General features: G+C 36.7%; 1 protein-coding gene across 4 annotated transcripts in view; it reads right to left on the bottom strand.

The window, feature by feature from the left end:
* The window catches only part of LOC150090793 (SLAIN motif-containing protein 2-like), a 176,633-nt gene that overhangs the window by 62,500 nt on the left and 92,773 nt on the right, over window positions 1–21,360 (bottom strand). For all 4 annotated transcript variants that reach the window (XM_090372767.1, XM_090372776.1, XM_090372785.1 and 1 more), the window contains 2 exons: window positions 16,281–16,364; window positions 1,624–1,746 (listed from right to left, as the gene is read on the bottom strand). In XM_090372767.1, the coding sequence (XP_090228893.1) occupies window positions 1,624–1,746; window positions 16,281–16,364 (207 nt within the window). The remainder of the gene's footprint in view (window positions 1–1,623; window positions 1,747–16,280; window positions 16,365–21,360) is intronic.

Here is a 21,360-nt window from a genome sequence, read left to right as displayed (position 1 = left end):
ATTGTGTTCAAAAGTATGGAGACCTCATCTGATAAAAGACAGAGCTTCTTGAAAGAGTCCAAAGACATGCAACTCAAATGGTGAAATTGGCAGAAGGACGACCATAAGAGGAAAGACCTCCAATTATGTGGGCTACAGAGCTTAGTAAAATGAATGAAGGTGGAATTCTCAATGTTCTAAACAATTCCAGAACTAGGGGTCATAAATTCAAATGAGAGGGTTTGATATTTAGATTAGATTGTAGGAAGTTTTCTTTTAGCTAGCGAGTCATTGATAGTTGGAACAAGTTGCCCTTGCAGGTAATTGAGGCTGTCAGTTTGAATAAAGTCAAAGGTCTACTGGATACTTATCTGTGTGAGGAGGGAAACATATAATTTGTGATTTCTTATACAAGTAGGTCCCAATTTACGCCGGGGTTATGCTCCTCCTCAGGGTTGTTAGCTGAAGAGGTGTAAATCGAGGAAGAATTACAGGTCGACCATCACCATTCCGGCAGCGTTGGGACCTGCGGGGTGCCAGATTAGTGAGTTTGCCGGATCACCAGTGGTTATATTAGCACATACAGTTTACCCAACAGCTAACCACCTCATCCTACCTTTAATTAACACATTGACTGCCAAGCTAGTTTAAGGAAAAACTAGCTTGGAAAAACCCTCCAAACACTGCTTGCCAGATTCCATACGATAAATAATGTCCATTTTCACTTCGATTGTTAGAGATTTGTGGCTTTTTTTAAATATGTGCAGGCACAGATTCATCACTATGCTTAGAAGACATGGTTGCATAATTTTTTGCCCACTTCCTGTGCTGTGTTTATGCTCGCATTTTCAAATTTTTTTTTATATTAAAAAAAAATTTTTTTATTATTATTTTAAAAGGGCACGTAAAACAGCATAAGGAGAATCATAAAGCGGGGCCTACAATTCCTGTATGTGACTGCTTGATCTCAGAATCATAATGGTCATAACAATAGAAGGTGTATACTTGATTAGGATTTTTTTTTTTTTTTTTTTGCCAGCGCAGCAAAACCTGTGGCTTCATTGCGCTATATGGCAAATAATATTACTATATTATTTAGAATGCTACACAGGAACCATTAACAATTCCAAAAGAATCCTATCAGAAATACTTGCAGAAGTGTGGAAATCAGTATATATAAAAAAAAGGTAGTAAAGTGCAGCCATTATCAACCCACTGCAGGATGGAAGCCTCAGTGTAAAGTAATAGAAATTGGTGAAATAACGAGCACTTCAACCTGTGTGGAGTGTAATCTGCTTTTAATCTCTTAAAAGAAATTAAGATTATTCTCAGATGTTTTGTGGTACTTCCTGTACCACTTCGGTGAATTCCTGTAATGCTTTCCTTATTACACCATCAGCCTAACATAGGTGTGAATTTATGTACAGGATTTCACTGAAGAAGTGGTACAAGAGGTATCAGGAAACATTTGAGAATAATCTTAATTTCTTTAAGAAATTAAAGGCAGATTACACTTCATACAGGTTGAAGTGTTCATTATTTCACCAGTTTCCATTTCTCGATATACTTGCACACCATGTGGCTAAAAGAATATTTAATTGGCAAAGTAATAGGTAAAGTTAAATAATTAGCATATATATATACCTTTAATAGAATTTAAAGATATACTTGAACTGTATGGACTATCAGGAGGACTGGAATTAGCAGATGCACCAGAATCTTCTAAGTGATTTGCCCGAACTGGACTTGTAACAGCATGATTAAGGCCTATTCCATATTAAGACATCATTATTACTTTTGATATGAATGTATATAATAATAAATAAACTTTGTATATAATAATAAATAAAATTTGATATGAATGTATATAATAATAAATAAAATTTGATATGAATGTATATAATAATAAATAAATCAAACAAGAGATATTTCATTCACTAATTATTAACTATCAGTACAAATAAATAAGACTTAAAATTTTAATATTGCACAGAGAATTTCTGATGTAATGAACAGCTTATTCAAGGCATTCAAAAGAGACTAAGCAAAGACAGGCCATCTTTGCAGATGTACTTAATTACATATGATCACAATGTATTTTAGACAATACAGATGCCAAATGTTTATGAGTCAGATCTCCTAGATTGGTTTTTTGATTTATTAAGAACACACCGCTCTTGTTTTTGGAACAGTTATAATTCATATCATATGAGGGTTGTTGTTTAGTAAAGATCTATATTTGCTTAGAAAGAATAACTATAGAAACATGTTTTGCTTTTCCCCCCCCAGATAGCTCATAATCTGTATTACCAGTTTTCAACCAGCGTGCAGTAAAGAGCTGAAAGGTGTGTTTCTGAAAATTTCTAATAAGTTTATTGGTAACATTTTAAATATCCTGTACTAGCTTTTTTTAAGTTCAGCAGATTGTAGTATATAGTGTGAAGCAAAAATAAATAAATAAATAAACAAATAAATAATAAATAATAATAATAATAAGTTGCAGGTATCACAGAGGAAACAAAGGTTAAGAGCCACTGGTCTATAAAATAGTTGTGCAAATTTTGGTAATTCTAAATTTGTTTCTTTTTTTTTTTGCTACAGAGCCTACAGAATAGGGGAATGTAACCATGGGGCTCACATCTAGTGAGTATGGGCTTGGCACACCCAGGATCCTGAGCTGGATATCATTATCCTTTTCTTTCTTGGTGATTCCGTTCTACTTCTGATTTTCTTTCTTTCTCTCTCTCTCTCTCTCTCTCTCTCTCTCTCTCTCTCTCTCTCAGGGTAACTCGGGAATTTTTTTTGGCTGGTGCAGTATAAGCCTCAGGCTTCCTTGCACCATATGGCTAATAATAATAAATCACAACAAACAGCATATGAGGAAGACTGTTCATTCTATAGTGTTGTTACACTATAGGATGATAGTGGTGGTGCTAGCAGTTCAAGTGGGAATGTGTTATTTGTTCATGGTACAGAAATTACAGAGTCCAACTGCAGTTACAGATGAGAATACGAAGAAAGTGGAGGTCATGGACAACTACTGTGTAACAATTTGCAAACTGGCTCATAAGAGCCTGCTGGGCATTGGCTTTGCATAAAACTTTGCATAAATTGGCTTTGCATAAAATGACATCAGGATTCCTGATGTCATTTTACTTTTACAACAAAGAATCTAAGCCTACAAAGTGTCAGTATATTGTGCCTTTAAATTGCCTGTGTAAAAGACTTCACATAAAACCACCTGCATATGCAGATGGTTTCTGCCTGATAGGTCAGAATTGTGCAGAGAAACTTTTGATTATTTGCAACAATAATCAGAATCACTTTTTCCCCTACTAGTGACTACTGATCTGATCTAGATTAATTCTGACCCCGAAAACAAAAATTCTGCTCGAGAAAAACATTCTCAGTTGACAAAATAAAGGGCACAGGCATCTGTTGGAAAGTGGAATGCTATTGGTTTGATAGAACTAGCATGGTATAATCCTCACCAATTATTTTCAAAAGGACACCACATTACTGGGACACATTACTACAACCTTCTGTTCCATTTGTGTGCGACTGCCACATAAAAATGGCAAGAAATGTTGACCAAGTTGTTGTTGTTGCTTGGGTTTTATTGGCGCATTAGCGACTAAGGCAATAATGCGCCAAAACCTGGTCATAAAAAGTAAAATTTTCAGTGACCTAACGAATTAGGTCACCAAGTCAAAGTATAAAAATAAGTATAAACGGTAAAAGACAAATATCAGTAAACAAGTAACATTAACAAAGTAGATTTTTTTAAATATAAGTAAAATGGTTTACTGATTTCAAAAAGTTAAAAATAGCAGACACATGGTCATTGTCGGATAAAACCTGACTTAGTGTTTACGGCTCAGTCAGATGGTTAAAAGCGGTAAAACGGATATTGCTAAAATCTGGACAGTCAACTAAAATGTGCCTAATTGATAAAATTGTGCCACAGGACTCACACAGAGGGTCACCAGCCCTCAAATGTTGACCAAAGATGTGCTGCTGTTCCTTAACAATTCTCTGGCACACAATTTACATTCCATCAATGGCAAGCCAATGTGAAATTGAAATTATGCTGCATCTGCTATATTTGATAGAGGGCATGATGTCTAAATTTGCAGATGATGTAAAGATTGGTAGAGTAGTTAATGATTGCCTCTAAGCAGAGCTTCTTCAGAATGACCTAGATAGACTTCAGAGATGGTCAGAAAAATGGCAGCTATGCTTTAATCCAGCAAAGTGTTAGGTACTGCACCTGGAGAACAGTAATCCCCCCAAAATAACTTATACAACTGGCGGAGTTGAACTAAAGCTGGTAGTGGAGGAAAGGGACTTGGGTATTACAATATGGTCAGATATGAAGTTCTCTGAGCATTGTAGACTGGTTGCAAGGAGGGCCCATGGTGTCCTATCGACGATTTATAGAACAATCGCTAGTAGAGATAAGGACACCATAATCCCATTATATAAGGCTATTGTTAGAGCACACTTGGAATACAGTGTTCGAGTATGGAGACTGTACCTAAAGAAAGACATTGTTCTTCTTGAAAGGGTCAAAAGAGTAACTCTCCTGGTGAGATCGGCAAAAGGGCGTCCATATGAGAAAATACTTTGAATATGTGGGTTGTAGAGCTTGGAAACTAGGCACCTTAGAGGAGACTTGATTGAGGTGTTTAAGTCTCTGAGAGGCAAAAGCAAAATGAATAAGGATGAAATTTTCATGGTTATAAATGATTCTAGAACTAGAGACTATAATTTCAAGTTATGGGGTGAGTTGTTTAGACTGGATTGAAGGAAGTTTTGTTTTAGCCAGCGAGTTATAAATTACTGAAATAAGTTACCTATATGCATGGTAGAGGCTGACAGTCTGGGGAAATTCAAAGGCCACCTAAGGGAGGAGGGAAATGCATAGGTTGTCCATTTCCTTTTCTCTTATTAATTTTTATTATTATTTTTTTAAAAATTTCTGCTTATTATTATTAATTGGTTTTTATTCTTATTATTTTATGTATATCTTGTTATTTTATTTTATTATTATTATTTATTTTTATTATTTTTATTTTTTGGCTTGTGCAGCATAAGCCATAGGCATCCTTGCAGCAAGTGGCCATTTCCAATTTTCCAATAATTTTCCAATAAATGTGCTAAGGCTGTCCAAGAGAAGAATGTTGCATATCGTAATTGGCTTGTTTCTAATTCTTCAGTTTCATTTTCTGCTTACACCAAAGCTCGCAACAGTTGTAAAGCAGTTATTAACCAGTCCAAACTAGAGTTTGAACAGGCTAACAGTAGAAAACTTGCTTCTTGCCCTAATGGTAGCTGAGCATTCTGGTCTCTTGCCAAAGCTATTGGCCGCAACTTTTGCCCATCTTTGCTCCCACCTCTGTCCAAACCAGATGGTTCTGTTGCCACTTCAGCCAAGGATAAAGCTGACCTGCTAGCATCCCATTTTTCTTCCAGCTCATGTATTAATGATCTTGGTAAAACACCTCCCACCATTCCCAACACGCTCCATTCAATGCCTCCTGTGGTCTTCCGTCAAAAGGATATCAGAAGGATTTTGATGAATCTTGATGCTAAGAAAGCTCCAGGTCCTGATGGTATTTCTCCACTTGTTCTCAAAACCTGTGCTCCTGAACTTACTCCTATTCTTTGCCACCTTTTTTCACTTTCTTATTCCAAAGGCGTTTTTCCTTCTGCTTGGAAATTTGCTCATATCCAGCCAGTTCCTAAAAAGGGTGACAAATCCCCCCCATCCAATTATCGTCCCATTGCAATTACTTCTACTCTTTCTAAAGTAATGGAGAAATCAATTAACCGCCAACTCTTAAACTACCTAGAAACCTTCCGTCTGATCAACGATCACCAGTATGTATTCCGTCAGTGTCGATCCACTGGAGATATTCTGGCTTATGTTACCCATTTATGGACTAATTCAATGGAAAGGTTCGGTGAAACACAAGTAGTTGCTCTTGACATCTCAAAGGCTTTTGATCGTGTTTGGCATAAAGGTCTTCTAAACAAGCTTCCATCTTATGGTTTGCCAACTGTTTTTAGTAATTGGTTATCCAGTTTTCTCTCTGATCGCTCACTGAGGGTGATGGTAGATGGCTCTCTGTCTTCTAACTTCTCCACTAATGCCAGTGTCCCCCAAGGTTCAGTTCTTTCCCCCACTCTTTTCCTCTTGTATATCAATGACCTTCTTCCATTGACTGGAAATCCTATCCATAGTTTTGCCGATGATAGCACATTGCATTCAACTTTCCATTTTGAGAAACCTTGTCCTGCTCAATCAGCTTCAACTTCTCGAAAATCTGCTACCAATTCCTTAAATGCCGATCTTCAGGTAATTCTCCAGTGGGGCAAAGACAACTTAGTTGATTTCAACCCTTCTAAAACTCAGTCTTCTCTTATATCTTGTAAAAAGGATTCTTCTACTCCTATGCTTATCTTTAGTGACACTCCGATTTCTAGGCAAAATGATATATCTCTTTTGGGGATTACCCTGACTTCTAATCTCTCCTGGCACAAGCACATTACAAATATTGCTTCCTCTGCATCTAAAAAACTTGGTTTTCTCTTTCGCTCTCGGCGTTACTTTTCTTCCAAACAATGCTCACTCTGTATAAATCGCAAATTCGCCCTGCCATGGAATATTGTTCCCATATCTGGGGTGGTGCCCCCAAAACCTCTCTCCGGCTTCTTGATTCCATTCAGAAGAGGGCAGTTAGGTTAATTAATGATTCATCTCTAACAGAGTCTCTCCACTCGCTTTCTCATAGACGCACTGTTTCTGCTGCATGCCTCTTCTACAGATACTTCCATGGGCACTGTTCTTCTGAATTGGCTTCTATAATTCCTGCTCTCTCTTTCAAAACAGTCCGAACACGTGCCGCCACCAGCCAACATCCATTTACTGTCCAACTTCAAACCCACAGAACCAACTTTTCATCTTCCTCATTTATTCATTCAACTGCCGTTTTCTGGAACAACCTTCCTTCATACGTATTTCCTGAAAATTACAATCTACAGAAGTTCAAGTCCAATGTCAACAAATATCTTCTTTCGTCTTCTTAACCTCAAACCCAAGCACGGTACTAAGTACTATAGGTTCTAATACCTCTCGTGTTTGGGGTTCACATAAAAAAAAAAAAAATTACTAATACTAATACTAAATATTCTCGTGATCTCACTCCATTTCTTTTTCTATTCATCACTGAAGTTCTTTTTGCATGGTAAGTATTTTACTGATAAAGTGGAGGACAATGTAGTGCTTCATAAGAGTGCATCATCATATGTTCTACAAATGCAGTCTGCTGGAAGTATATCCATCAGTAGCAGAAATGTATGCATATATAAACTCTGTGTAAATTGAATATAAACAAATCTTAAATAAAATACAAGGGAGAGTTCATCCTCATAAATGGAACACCTGTAACACAGACTATGTTTAGATTTCAGGATGACATTTTATTGTTCTTATTAATCCATAAGGTATCAACCAGTACCAATACTACACATATGCTATGACGTCAACCTTCCTCTTTCTATTCCCACCCTCTTATGTCACTGATTGGCATCATAAAATGGACAATTCATAACCATGAGTCTCCAATCTATCAGGACTTCGTCAAGTATAAATTATGGGGTCAGGCATGTATTGGGGGGGGATCAAGCACTCTGAAATTCTACTGTATTAAATCTGGTGGGACCCCATTTATGACTTCAGTCCATTCGAAGTAATAGCGCTTATCTTCTACCTTTAATTCACCATAAAAAAAAAAAGGTAAAGTGCAGCCATTATCAACCCACTGCAGGATGGAAGCCTCCTCAACAATTCATGCTGAGCGAAATGGACCATAATCTGCCACACTGGTCCAATGCGGGTTGGCAGATCGACCATATTCAGCAGTCAGGGGCTTGAACCCCGGTCTACTCAAAGAGCGTGTGCTACTGCACTCCCACTCCTGACCACTCGGCTACCTTTCCACTAATGTCATATTGCTTTAATTAATACAACAGGCATTCATTGTGGGGCAGTATCAAAAGCCTTACCAAAACTAAATAGACTGTGACAAAATTATTCTTTGCAACTCATTCTTCCATGAGTTGCAAAGAATAATTCCTCATAACTGCTTAATAGATAAGTTAAACATGATTTCCCTTTAAAGAACTCATACCGTATTTCTCATAATTTCATTATCCTCCTCATAATTTCATTATTATTATCCAATTATACTGAACTATACATTTATTCATGGATAACATAATTTTCACTTCGGAAGTTAAACTTAAAGGTTTTTAATTACCCATTTCACCCTTGGAACCACCTTTGTAAAATGCAGACACATTTGCACATCTCCAATCTATCAGGACTTCATCAAGTTCAGGGATATATCCATCATAACAAACAGGGGTTTGTAGTCTGTTATAATGCTTCCTTTAATATCACTGGAAAAATTCAAACAGCTCCTCATCCCCTTTTGAATGTACCATAGCCTAAGTGTGACAAATAAAAAGATAGATTACTCATATGTCTGAACGCACAGCAGAAAGCCAGGGGCTCACCTTTTTATGTTCAAGTGTGATAATTTGTCTTCCAATCCATTTTCAGTTGTGCACAACTGTTTAGTTCCTAATACCCAACACCTGGGCCAACAATACAGTTGAGTCTAAAAGAATGTCTACAATTTGTACCAATACAAAAAATTATTTATCCCATCGGTAATCTGGCTAGGATCATAAGTGATGTTACCGGAACTATCCTGTAGTAGTGAGTTAATATGTTTTGGTTCCTTTCTTCCAGTATTCACACATGCAAAGAAATTACTATCACTCTTGGGTATCCTTGTCAAAGTCTAAGGATGTCTTACTCCCAAAGTAACTTTATCACAGATTAATTTATAGTATCCCTTGATAATGTAGAGTCATCACATGGTCAGGCCATCCTTGAGTACTGCGTACAGGTCCGGAGGCCTCATTTTAGGAAGGATGTAGATTTGCTTGAGCATGTACAGAGAAGGGCAACAAGATTGGTGAGAGGAATGAAGGGATCCTCTTACCAAGAGAGGCCTAAGTTCTGCAAATTGCAGCGACTGCAGACTAGGCACCTGTGAGGTGATCTGATGGAGGTGTATAAGGCCTTGAATGGGTTGAGAACGCTGAATTCTGATGGGATTCTTCCACTTGTTCAGATTACAAACCTAAGGGGACATAAATTCAAATAGAGGAAAGATAGATGTAGAGTATATGTGCGGAAATTTGTCTTTAGCTAGCAGGTGGTTAATTGCTGGAACAAACTTCCATCTGTCGTTGTCGAAGTTGACAGGTTAAATAAATTTAAGGAAGAACTGGACAAACATTTAGAAGGAATTGTTGTGTAAATTTTTTTTGCATAAGCTCATACGCTTGCTTTCTTGCATTGCATGCCACTATTACTACTACTACTTTAAACATTTCATATTTAGCATTTGTATTTGTTAGATTCACAAACTGTTCCCATTAAACAAAATTTAAATAATGCGTAAAGAGAATGAAAAAATGCCATCATCTGCCAGGATAATTTGCATGTATTAAGCACTTCAGGCAATAGGAAGTACAGGCACTCCCCGACTTACCTAACATTCAACTTATGCAAATTCGACTGTACGTAAGTTTTTGCCAGCCAGTGCAAACGGGAAAAAAATATGGAACTTATTTTGAATCTGTAGGGATAAATGGAGGTATTGTGAAAATATCGTAATGTGAGCCCAATAACACATTGTTTTGAAGCATATTTCTGGCAGTCACAACCACAAAACAATAAAAACAATTTGCAATTTCCAGTTTATTGGGCTTTACTGTTAGTGAAATCTATCATAAACGGGTAGCAAACTCGATCTTATTGCATTTGTGATAATACCAATAACTGCAATTTTGTGGGTTTTTACGTTATTATGGTGAAATGTGTTTCCCCTTCACTGAAATCTTCAATCATATAAAAAACAAATTTTCAGAATCTTCTCTTCATTCCTATTTACGTATTACAATGACGAAGGGAAAGTGCAAGTGGTGGCTGTGCTAGAAAACGAAACAAAATTGATTTAGAAATGAAGATGAAAATGATTAAGAAGTATGAAGCAGGACAAAAATTGTCATCTTTGCACAGGAATTAGGTCTTGTTGCTTCAACAAGACCTAATTCCTGTGCAAAGATGACAATTTTTGTTCAACAGTGAATACTATTTTAAAGGACAGTGCATGTATAAAAGAACATGTAAAAGGATCAAGGCATTTAAGATCAACAGTGATCACAAAACAGTGTTCAGGTGCTATATCAGAGATGGAAAAGCTATTAATAATATGGAGGGAAAATCAGATTCAGAAGTGAGTGTCCCTGAGTCTAATAGTCATTCAAGCAAAAGCAAGAAGTATTTATATTTATGATGATATTAAGGATAAGTACGTCAAACCTGAAGCCAAGTTTGTGGCAAGCAACGGGTGGTTTAATAGGTTCAAGGATCATGCTGGTTTCCACAATGGTAAAGTCACCAGTGCCGATTCTGCAGTTGCAGAGAAATTTTGTGATGTGTTGGAGAAAATTATTGATGAAGGCGGCTATTTAACGCAGCAAATTTTTAATGTTGACGAGACTGCTATGTATTGGAAGAAAATGCTGGACTGCACATACATTGCCAAAGAGGAAAAAGACTATGCAGGTTTCAAGTCTTCAAAAAAAATAGGGCAATGCTCTTGTTTGGGACTAATGCAGTGGGAGATTACAGATTAAAACCACCGATTGTTTACCATTCTGGAAATCCTCGTGCATTTAAGGGCATCAATAAAGCCACCCTACCCGTGCATTTCTGATTGAACCAGAGAGCATGGATAACAATATCTCTTTTTGAGGATTGGTTTAAATGCTGCTTCATTCCAGAGGTTGAAAAATATTGTAAAGACAATGAAGTTCCTTTCAAGATTTTGCTTCTATTAGATAATGCTCCTGGACATCCTACGCATCTAGATGATTTCAATTCGAACGTGAGAGTAATATTTCTACCACCAAACACGACTTCACTCATCCAACCTATGGATCAGGGTGTTATTTCGAATTTAAAAGCATACTATTTACGCACAACATTTGCTCAGGCATTGTCTGCTGTAGATGGTGAGAAAAATTTTACGTTAAAAGAGACTTTTGGAAATCTTACAATATATACCACGCCGTCTTAAACATTAATAAGACCTGGATGGAAATTCCTAAAAGTTGTTTAAATGGCATATGGAAGAAAATATGCCCACAGCATGTAAAATGGTTCGAAGGATTTGAAAAAGACGAATCATATGAAGAGGTTATAGATAAGATTGTAAAGGTTGCAGAGCTACTTCAGTTGGAGGTTGATGCCAAAGATGCGAAGGAGTTAATAGAGGAAGAGGAGAAGGAATTATCTAATGAAGAACTTATTGACTTGCATGCAGCAATAGTGAAAGAAGAAAATGCAGAAGAAGCTCAAGATGAACCGAGACGCTTCATTAACAGAGAGATGGCAATGGCATTTCGTGAAATTGCATCAGCAATGGTGAGGTTTGAGAAGATGGATCCCGACAGCGAACAATTCTTAAAAGTTAACAGAGAGATGAATGATATGCTTGCTGGCTACAAAGAAATCTACGATGAAATGAAAAAAGCCACCATCCAGTCATTCATTATGTTCTTTTGTAACATTGAGTGGCCGACCCTTTCTAAATCTCCACGGCCCTCAACCTCCACAGTGTTGTACTTATCAGCTGAAGACGTCGATTCTGGCAATGATGCTTGAGAGGTTAATCCCATCTCCTCTCTTTTTCTGTAATTTTTCCTGCGCATGAGATAAAAAATTTAATAAATAAAAGAAATGAACCTAGGCCTTTTCCACATGGTGAAGAAGAACAATGATTGTAACCACTGTAACAGCCACAAGGAGGAATCACTTCTTGTGATAATTGATAATTGTAGGCAACAGACTTATTAGTGAGTCTAATAAAGACTCTCTTACATTAATGTCATCATGGCAGATAACAGATACTTCAGTAGTACCTTCACAAATTAAATCTGTATTTGGACTTTAGGCATAACCCCACTTCCCCACAAAGCAGTTTTCAGTTTCCAACTGAAGAGTTCCAGCCAGGTTCCTGAGCAAAGTGCTCTGTGAAGACCAGAGTAATCTTGTGTTAGTTACTGCATGCTGTTTCAGCTGTTCAAGAAATACTTACTAGCTGATTATGGAAAACAGTTTCAGGATTCTCTCAGCTCAACAGGCCCTTGCCCCATCACATCACAACCAAGCATTTTTTCTCTGAATGCAACCACATGGGACGGTTGGGTTGGAGAAATGTCCATTAAGACAACATTTAAACTGAGGTTTTACCACCCCCCTGCTTTCAGCTGTTCAAGAAATACTTACTAGCTGATTAGGGAAAACAGTTTCAGGATTCTCTCTACTCAACAGGCCCTTGCCCCATCACATCACAACCAAGCATTTTTTTCTCTGAATGCAACCACATGGGATGGTTGGGTTGGAGAAATGTCCATTAAGACAACATTTACACTGAGATTTTACCCCCCCCCCTGCTTTCAGCTGTTCAAGAAATACTTACTAGCTGATTAGGGAAAACAGTTTCAGGATTCTCTCTACTCAACAGGCCCTTGCCCCATCACATCACAACCAAGCATTTTTCTCTGAATGCAACCACATGGGATGACTGGGTTGGAGAAATGTCCATTAAGACATTTCTCCAACTACTTACTAGCTGATTATGGAAAACAGTTTCAGGATTCTCTCTACTCAATAGGCCCTTGCCCCATCACATCACAACCAAGCATTTTTTCTCTGAATGCAACCACATGGGATGGATTTCTCTGAATGCAACCACATGGGTTGGGTTGGAGAAATGTTCATTAAGACAAGCAATTTTCAGTTTCCAACTGAAGAGTTCCAGACAGGTTCCTGAGCAAAGTGCTCTGTGAAGACCAGAGTAATCTTGTGTTAGTTACTGCATGCTGTTTCAGCTGTTCAAGAAATACTTACTAGCTGATTAGGGAAAACAGTTTCAGGATTCTCTCTACTCAACAGGCCCTTGCCCCATCACATCACAACCAAGCATTTTTTCTCTGAATGCAACCACATGGGATGGTTGGGTTGGAGAAATGTCCATTAAGACAAGCAGTTTTCAGTTTCCAACTGAAGAGTTCCAGCCAGGTTCCTGAGCAAAGTGCTCTGTGAAGACCAGAGTAATTTTGTGTTAGTTACTGCATGCTGTTTCAGCTGTTCAAGAAATACTTACTAGCTGATTATGGAAAACAGTTTCAGGATTCTCTCTACTCAACAGGCCCTTGCCCCATCACATCACAACCAAGCATTTTTTCTCTTAATGCAACCACATGGGATGGTTGGGTTGGAGAAATGTCCATTAAGACAACATTTAAACTGAGGTTTTACCCCATCACATCACAACCAAGCATTTTTTCTCTGAATGCAACCACATGGGATGGTTGGGTTAGAGAAATGTCCATTAAGACAAGCAGTTTTCAGTTTCCAACTGAAGAGTTCCAGCCAGGTTCCTGAGCAAAGTGCTCTGTGAAGACCAGAATAATCTTGTGTTAGTTACTGCATGCTGTTTCAGCTGTTCAAGAAATACTTACTAGCTGATTATGGAAAACAGTTTCAGGATTCTCTCTACTCAACAGGCCCTTGCACCATCACATCACAACCAAGCATTTTTTCTCTGAATGCAACCACATGGGACGGTTGGGTTGGAGAAATGTCCATTAAGACAACATTTAAACTGAGGTTTCACCCCCCCCCCCTGCTTTCAGCTGTTCAAGAAATACTTACTAGCTGATTATGGAACACAGTTTCAGGATTCTCTCTACTCAACAGGCCCTTGCCCCATCACATCACAACCAAGCATTTTTTCTCTGAATGCAACCACATGGGATGATTGGGTTGGAGAAATGTCCATTAAGACATTTCTCCAACCCCTCCCCGCCATGTTCAATTACATAACTTTCTTTTAATGGCCACATACACAGAGATATCTATACAAAAAATCACTTTCCAGCTCAAAAAAAAAGAAAGTATAACACTAAACCAAGCAATTATATGAAAATCAGAAAAACACTGCTGTCAGGCAAATGCATGTATTTGGGAATCATAGATATTCCTGTTTTCTTTTTTAAAGAATACTGTAAAAAGGAAAAAAAAAAAAAAAAAAAAAAGAAAGTAACTGTGCTTTGTGGTGCAACTGAGATGAAATTAAAACCCTTCCATATATACAGCAGGCCCTCGCTATAACGCGGTTCGCTTTACGCTGATTCGGTATAACGCTGTTCTTATATTATAACCCGTATTTGACTATAACGCTGTCACAGATCACTATAACACTCTTTTACAGATTGCATTTTTGCATATTTAAAGAAACCGTTTCATTTGATGGAGTGGATAACTTGAAAATGAACAGCAAAACAGCATTAAAACGTTTCCCACGCCGACTTGAGAAATTTTCCCATGCTGAGTTAAATTTCTCGCACGCTAATTTAATTGCAGTACGGTGAGTTGTTTGTAGTTCCGAGATCAACATTTTAAAAAATGATCGAGTATATTGCTTGTAATATTTGCGTTATATGCATTTATCCGAAGTCTAGTCATCACTCAGTACAGTATTAGACATCGTGCGTAACGGACAGTTTACTTGAACATTGTATCATAATTAATGCAACCAACGCAGTTACATTTTCGAAGAGTTAATAATGGCCGATAAGAATGAAAAAGCAACAACGTCTGAGCGCAGTACGAAGACTATAAATGTAAGAAAAAGATTGAATTTGAAAATTAAATTAGACGTTTTGAAGCGAATCGATTCCGGTCAACAACAAGCGGATGTGTGCCATAATTTAGGACTTGCGAGTTTAACTGTAAGAACAATTATAAAAAAATAAAGAATTAATTTTAGCAGCGGGAAAGATAGCTGTTCCATTGCAAGCAACTAGTGCTAGGCCGACTATTAGGATTGAAATGGAAAAACGTTAACTAATTTTATTGAAGATAATATCCAATGCAGAATTCAGTTAAGTTAAATATTACAAAAAAAAAAAAGAGAGAGAGAGAGATTAGCCAATATGATGATCTGAAGAAAACTCACCTTAAAAAAAAAAAAAAAAAAAAAAAATGTGGAACTGGTAAGGGCTGGTTGAATAGATTTAAAATCTGGGGAGAAGCCGCAAGTGCAGATCAAGGAACCACAACTTTCAAAAAAGAACTTGTTAAAATTATTGAAGAGAGGTATTGTGAGTTATACTTCTCAACAAGTTTATAACATAGATGAAGCAGCACTTTTGTGGAAACGAATGTCTAAAAGAAGTTTTATATTGAAAGAAGAAAAAAAACATGCCAGGTTTCAAAGCGGCACAGGATCGGGTGACTTTATTGTTGGGTGGTAACGCTGCGGGGGATTTAAAATTAATACCCCTTTTAGTTTATTTCGAAGAGGGCCAACCCAAAATGATGAATTTAATCACATTTTGTGATTAAATTCATCATTTAAATTAAATCGATTTAGTTCAATTAAATTCATGATTTTAATTGGAATTTTAAGTTTAATTTTGATACATAAGTAGTTACCACATAATTATATACGTATGTAATGCAGAATATTTTAAATGTATAAATATTTGAATATTAAATATTTTGACCGACATTTGTGCATCTTTTCACTACCGTTTATTACTGATTAGGAAATATCCTATGGCACCGACCGCAACTTACAAATGCATATGTTACCTTATAGTAAGGCGGCGCTCGCTTAGCGCGGATTCACTTAGTGCTCTGTTTTTCCGGAACGAATTATCAGCGTTAAGTGGGGGTCACCTGTATTATGAAAAACATGAAAAATTGAGGAGCAATTGCCTGAAGACCTAAAATAACACTGGTCAAAAAGGTTATGTAGACAGCAATTATACATGCTATTTCTAATTTTTATGCAAGTTTTAGGTCTGATATCATTCCAAGAATGATCATTGGCAATAACTCTAAAATTTTATTAACTTCTATTGTGGTATTCTGTTTATACTGTATGTTAGGTATAATGATGTTGCATTATAATAATCTGTTGAAAATGAAAGTTAATAATTTTATATTTACTTTTCTTTTTATTTATTTTTGATATAAGTGTTTTTTGGTAATTCGACAGATAAAATTGTAAATAAAGAGAGGTAAAAAAAGAAAAGAAAAAGAAAAAAAAATAAGTGAATTGCTTATGATATATTCTTACCATCAGATGATACTTGTTTTATTAGAATTCCTTGGTTTTCAGTATTAATGGCATTTCGTACTTTTTGGTTTTGCACACTATTTCCTAAAGTACATAAAATAGCACAAGGAACAAAGAGTTTTTATTACACACTTTTCTTTTATTAAAATGCAGACTTAACATGATTATCAAATATAATACAAGAAATCATATCATGATTGCATTTAATAAGCATGATTTAAAAGAAATAAGCGCTTACTGTACTTCTATTATAGTTATAATATACTCTACTCTATAAAATTTATTCAGATGCCATGGCATAATGAAAGACATGTTTATTATAACCAAAAACTATAAAGCAAGTTAATCTCTTCCTTACTGATAATTATACTTCTAAGTGCAAGCCATCACAGATTTCTTAGATGTAGCTTCAGAAATGCTCTGTAATTCTTCATGCAAGGTCCACGAAAGCTTAACATCTGACACAAATCTCACTGGATACAGCATAATATACCACAGATGGTCAAACATGGACTAAGTCAGGAATTAATACTGTCATCTTCAAATTAGCCCCTACAATGGTTTCACAACATCTACCTTATGTCATTATTAAGCAGAAAGGATGCCCTGCTAAGCAAAACTTGTACAAGCATCATAATAAGAACAGATGTTCATACTGTTGAATGTGACAATATTTGTCTCCATCAATAACCCATTATTCCAGGAAAAAGTGTCACAATAACTAACAGTTCTAAGCAAAATAAAATCAACAGAAACAAAAGCACACTGTAACTCCAACAATGCAACCACGTGACTGAAGCAATGATCCAGCTGTATTGAAATTAACCAATATGCATTTTCCAGAACAAATCCTACAACAGAGTGGAAGAAAGTGATACATATTTGTTGTTCCACAGAACTCTTCTTATATTATCAGCTTTCAGGAATTGACATCTCTGGATGCACTTTAAGTGTGTGGTGATTTCTGACAGTATTTAAAGCTGTTTTCCAATGTGGAAAGTGTTTAACACTGATATAAAAACCTTTACACAGAGTTTGTAGTATACATTCTATCCACAATATTATTGAATATTCTGCATAGGACTCATCTCTATAGTTGCATCTACACTTCTTACCTAATTAGCATTCTGGGGAAAATAATGGAGTCACTAGTTAAAGAGGTGATACAGGATCACCTAGACAAGACTGCAGTAACTTCCCCTTAACAAACCCATGCTATGTGTGATTAAGAATCAGAAACAGCATGGGTTTGTTAAGGGGAAGTCTTGTCTGACCTATTTGATTGGATACTACAATGTGATCAGAAAGGAACTGGATGCAAAAAATAATTTTGATATCATATACTTGGATTTCAGGAAAGCTTTTGATACTGTTGCACACGGAAAACTGCTATACAAATTGGAGCAGTATGGCATTAAGGGCAAGTTGCTGCAATGGATAAAGGGATGGTTGAGTGGGAGACGGCAGTGAGTGGTAATAAATGGACATTGTTCTATGTGGACTAATGTTATTAGTGAAATTCCTCAGGGTTCAGTGCTGGGCCCATTGTTGTTTTGTGTATTTATCAATGATATTGATGAAGATATATCAGGCTTAATGTCCAAGTTTCCAGATGATACAAAAGTTGGCAGGGTTGTTAATGACAGTAAAGACAGTATGCTACTGCAACAGGATCTAGAAAAGTTAAGCAGATGGGCTGAGAAGTGGCAGCTGAAGTTTAACATTGACAAATGCAAAGTACTGCATATGGGTAGCAGTAACCCAAGAGAAATGTACCAACTGTGTGGTATTACACTCAAGGAGGTGGAGAATGAAAAAGATTTGGGGGTAATTGTGTAGTCAGATATGAAGTTCTCTGAGCAGTGCAGATGGGCTGCCAGAGCAGGTCATGGACTTTTGTCAATGATATGTTTGTTATTTGGTTTTTAGGAGCATTAGCAACTAAAGCCATATTGCTCAGGGATAGGTGGTGGTCATTTTCTGACTTTTCCGCATCCTCCATATTTGGTGGTGACGGGCTCGAACCCTGATATAATCAAGAAGCGTGTGCTACGCACTGCTGCTCCTTCCCACCTGGCTATGGAGGCGCCGTCAATGATATATAAAAATTTTGCTTGTGTAAGGGAAAATCACCCTTATACAAAGGGTGATTATCCCTTTGTATAAAGCAATGGTCAGGCCACACCTTGAGTACTGCATACAGGTCTGGAGGCTTAATTTTAGGAAGGATGTACAGTTGTTAGAATGAGTACAGAAAAGAGCAACAAGATTGGTGAGAGGAACAAAAAGGGTGCGCTTACGAAGAAAGGCTTAAGTTCTGCAAGTTGCAGCATCTGGAGACTAGGCATCTGCATGGTGATCTGATTGTGATGTATAAGGCCTTGAATGGTTTGAGCTGGCTCAATGCTGACGGGATACTTCCACTTGCTCAGATTAAGAACCTGAGTGGGCATAGATATGCGTAAGTTTGCCTTTAGCCAGCAGGTTGTTGATTGCCGTAACAGACTTCCATCTGTTGTGGAAGTTGATAGTTTATTTAAGGCTGAACTAGACAAATTTAATTTAAGGCTGAACTACACAAACATTTAAGGCTGAACTAGACAAACATTTGGAGTGACCGGATGGGTGAAATGGGAAGGTTTTTTTTTTTTTTTTTTTGCTGATGCTGTATAAGTTTGCTTTCTTGCATCACATGCTTAAACTAATGCTAATATTATGTATAAGTGAGAAGAATATCTCATCTTTCAAAGAAAGGTGGTTATAATTAAACTGTACTGTTTTGAAGGCTTGACCAGTAGTCAGATAATGTGGAAAACAATGATGGAAATAAGTTTCATAACGTGCTATGGGGGATGCTGTACATTGTGTAGAAGTGAATGGCCGTGCAACAGATTTATTCAGATTGCAAATAGTGCTAATATTAACAATAAATGGGACTTACAGAATCACCTTAACTGTTATTCATAATATTTCCTTTAGAATGATTGCACAATATAGCATAGCAAGGCATGCATATCATGGTACATTTTGTCCTTCAAATAACTCTAAAAAAATAAAAAAAAACTTCATATGGATCGAAATTGGATTAGTAAGATGGCCAAGTACAGGGTGGTTGTGATTTATGCATGGGCTGTGTTCCTGGAATGTGCACATAAACAAAGATTTATGCAAATTAAGACCCATTATCCCAGGGAAATATATTAAAATTCAGGAGAATGCATAAATAGTCACCAATGTAACAACTTTTTTGGCTTATTTCATGCAGGCAAATTAAAATTAATAAATTTTTTTATAATTAACATAAATAAGATAAAGGATTGACAGTGGCATTGTCTCAAGTCTAGAATTTTGAATAGAATGCCCTTCTCGAAATATTGTTATAATGTCATGCTTATCATCCGACCATCTTTTCCTTTACCATACTATTGGGCAGGCAAAAACAATCTTACACACCCCCTCCCTTCAATGTCCTTGGATTTTCATGATGGTAAATTAACAGTGGCTTCAATTTGCAGTCAACTTTAGTGTTGCCTCCTAGGTGGAGGACAAAGCAGTCTTTAGCAGCTTTAAAGTCAAGTGCACTTCTCTCTTCTGCAGAAATACAGGTACAATCAGGCATTTTCCCCCCAATTAAGCCCAGTTCCATCAATTTTGAAAACCTATTTTGCTGGGTAACCACTGATTTCAACATCTTCGGCAGCTTGGAGGAAAAACTTGCTGTGTCTTTGTCAGCAGATATAGCCTCAACACTGGTTTTGACATTTTTAAAGAGAAATTGGTTTTTAAAATTGTGCAGCTATCCAACAGTAGCATGAAAATCTTTAACTTCACCTACTTCAGATGTTCATGTGGGCTGCAAGCTTAAGCACAGATGATGGACTTGTCTAAATGGATTCTTCCTATTACATTGGTTTTCCAGCCATGTTGCTAACATCCATTCTATCTTGTCCCTTATATTAGAGTGGGTATACAAACTTTTCTGGGCTGAAAGGGAGGTTCCAGCTTTCACATTTGCACTTAGTTTTTTTGCATTACTGCAAATTGTATGACACATGTTTTCACTAAGGGTAAGAACATGCATAATCATGGCAGTGCTCCAACTAGCTTCATATCTTTTCACAACTTCAATTTTCATGTCAAAATTTAACTTTTCTTGCTTTCTTAGTAGCATTACTTGCACTAGCACTTGATGGTCATTTAGAAGCCATATCAAAAATATTTTTCACTGTTTTATTATATAAAAAAAAATCACTTTGGAATGAAAACATAACTTCACAGAACTGGGCATTGTGGATTTTTTTATTTTGTGGTCAATTTGTAAGCATTTTTTTTTATCCTGAGTGAACGTACAGTGTGTTATTTTAATTCTGATGAATATAACAAGATTTATTTATTATTATTTACTTACTTATATTATAAGGGCACATTATTTCAAAATTGTGCAAAATAAGTAGGGCTGTAGGACAGAAAATTAAGCAATCTTCTGGAAACATGTCACAAAGCATCTGTGTCCACACAGGTGATGGTGCTCAATCCTACATTAAAGTCACTGTCTAAGTGGCCTCTAGCTTGAAGATTGGGAATAACACAGTGGTTAAGAATTTCATGGTATTTTGCACTGCATCTGTGATGGTAAACCTTACAGGCACACATAGCTAAACCTCCTCAAAGGAATTCTAAATGAGAACAATAATGAAACTGCACCACTCAGTAATGTGAGAAATGCAGTGGGTTTCATCAATTACAAAACAAGAGCTTCATATTTTCATAATGTGCCCAAATCAATATATGGTCATTAACATGACATATGGAAGTTAGTAGGTTTGTGTCTCCCCTTCATTAATATGTTTTGTTCAGTGCCAAATGGTACTCAATCTTCAGCAGCATCACCATACACTTTGTACAATTGTTTGTGCATACTAATTGGGCTCTCAACTATAGCAACTAAAAATTATATCATTGCTTGTTTTAAGCACATGTCAAGTTACATCATTTTGTATCTACTGTTGCTGTTATGCTATCATCTGTGAGATCAAACTGTAACTATGCAAAAATGATATTGAATGTTATAGTACTATAC

This window comes from Mastigoproctus giganteus, chromosome 1 (assembly GCF_048544385.1).
Source record: "Mastigoproctus giganteus isolate SK-2022 chromosome 1, ASM4854438v1, whole genome shotgun sequence".
In the NCBI taxonomy this organism is placed as follows: Eukaryota; Metazoa; Arthropoda; class Arachnida; order Uropygi; family Thelyphonidae; genus Mastigoproctus; species Mastigoproctus giganteus.
Note: the sequence above shows the minus strand (reverse complement) of the source record. Positions and strands in the feature narration are given on the sequence as shown.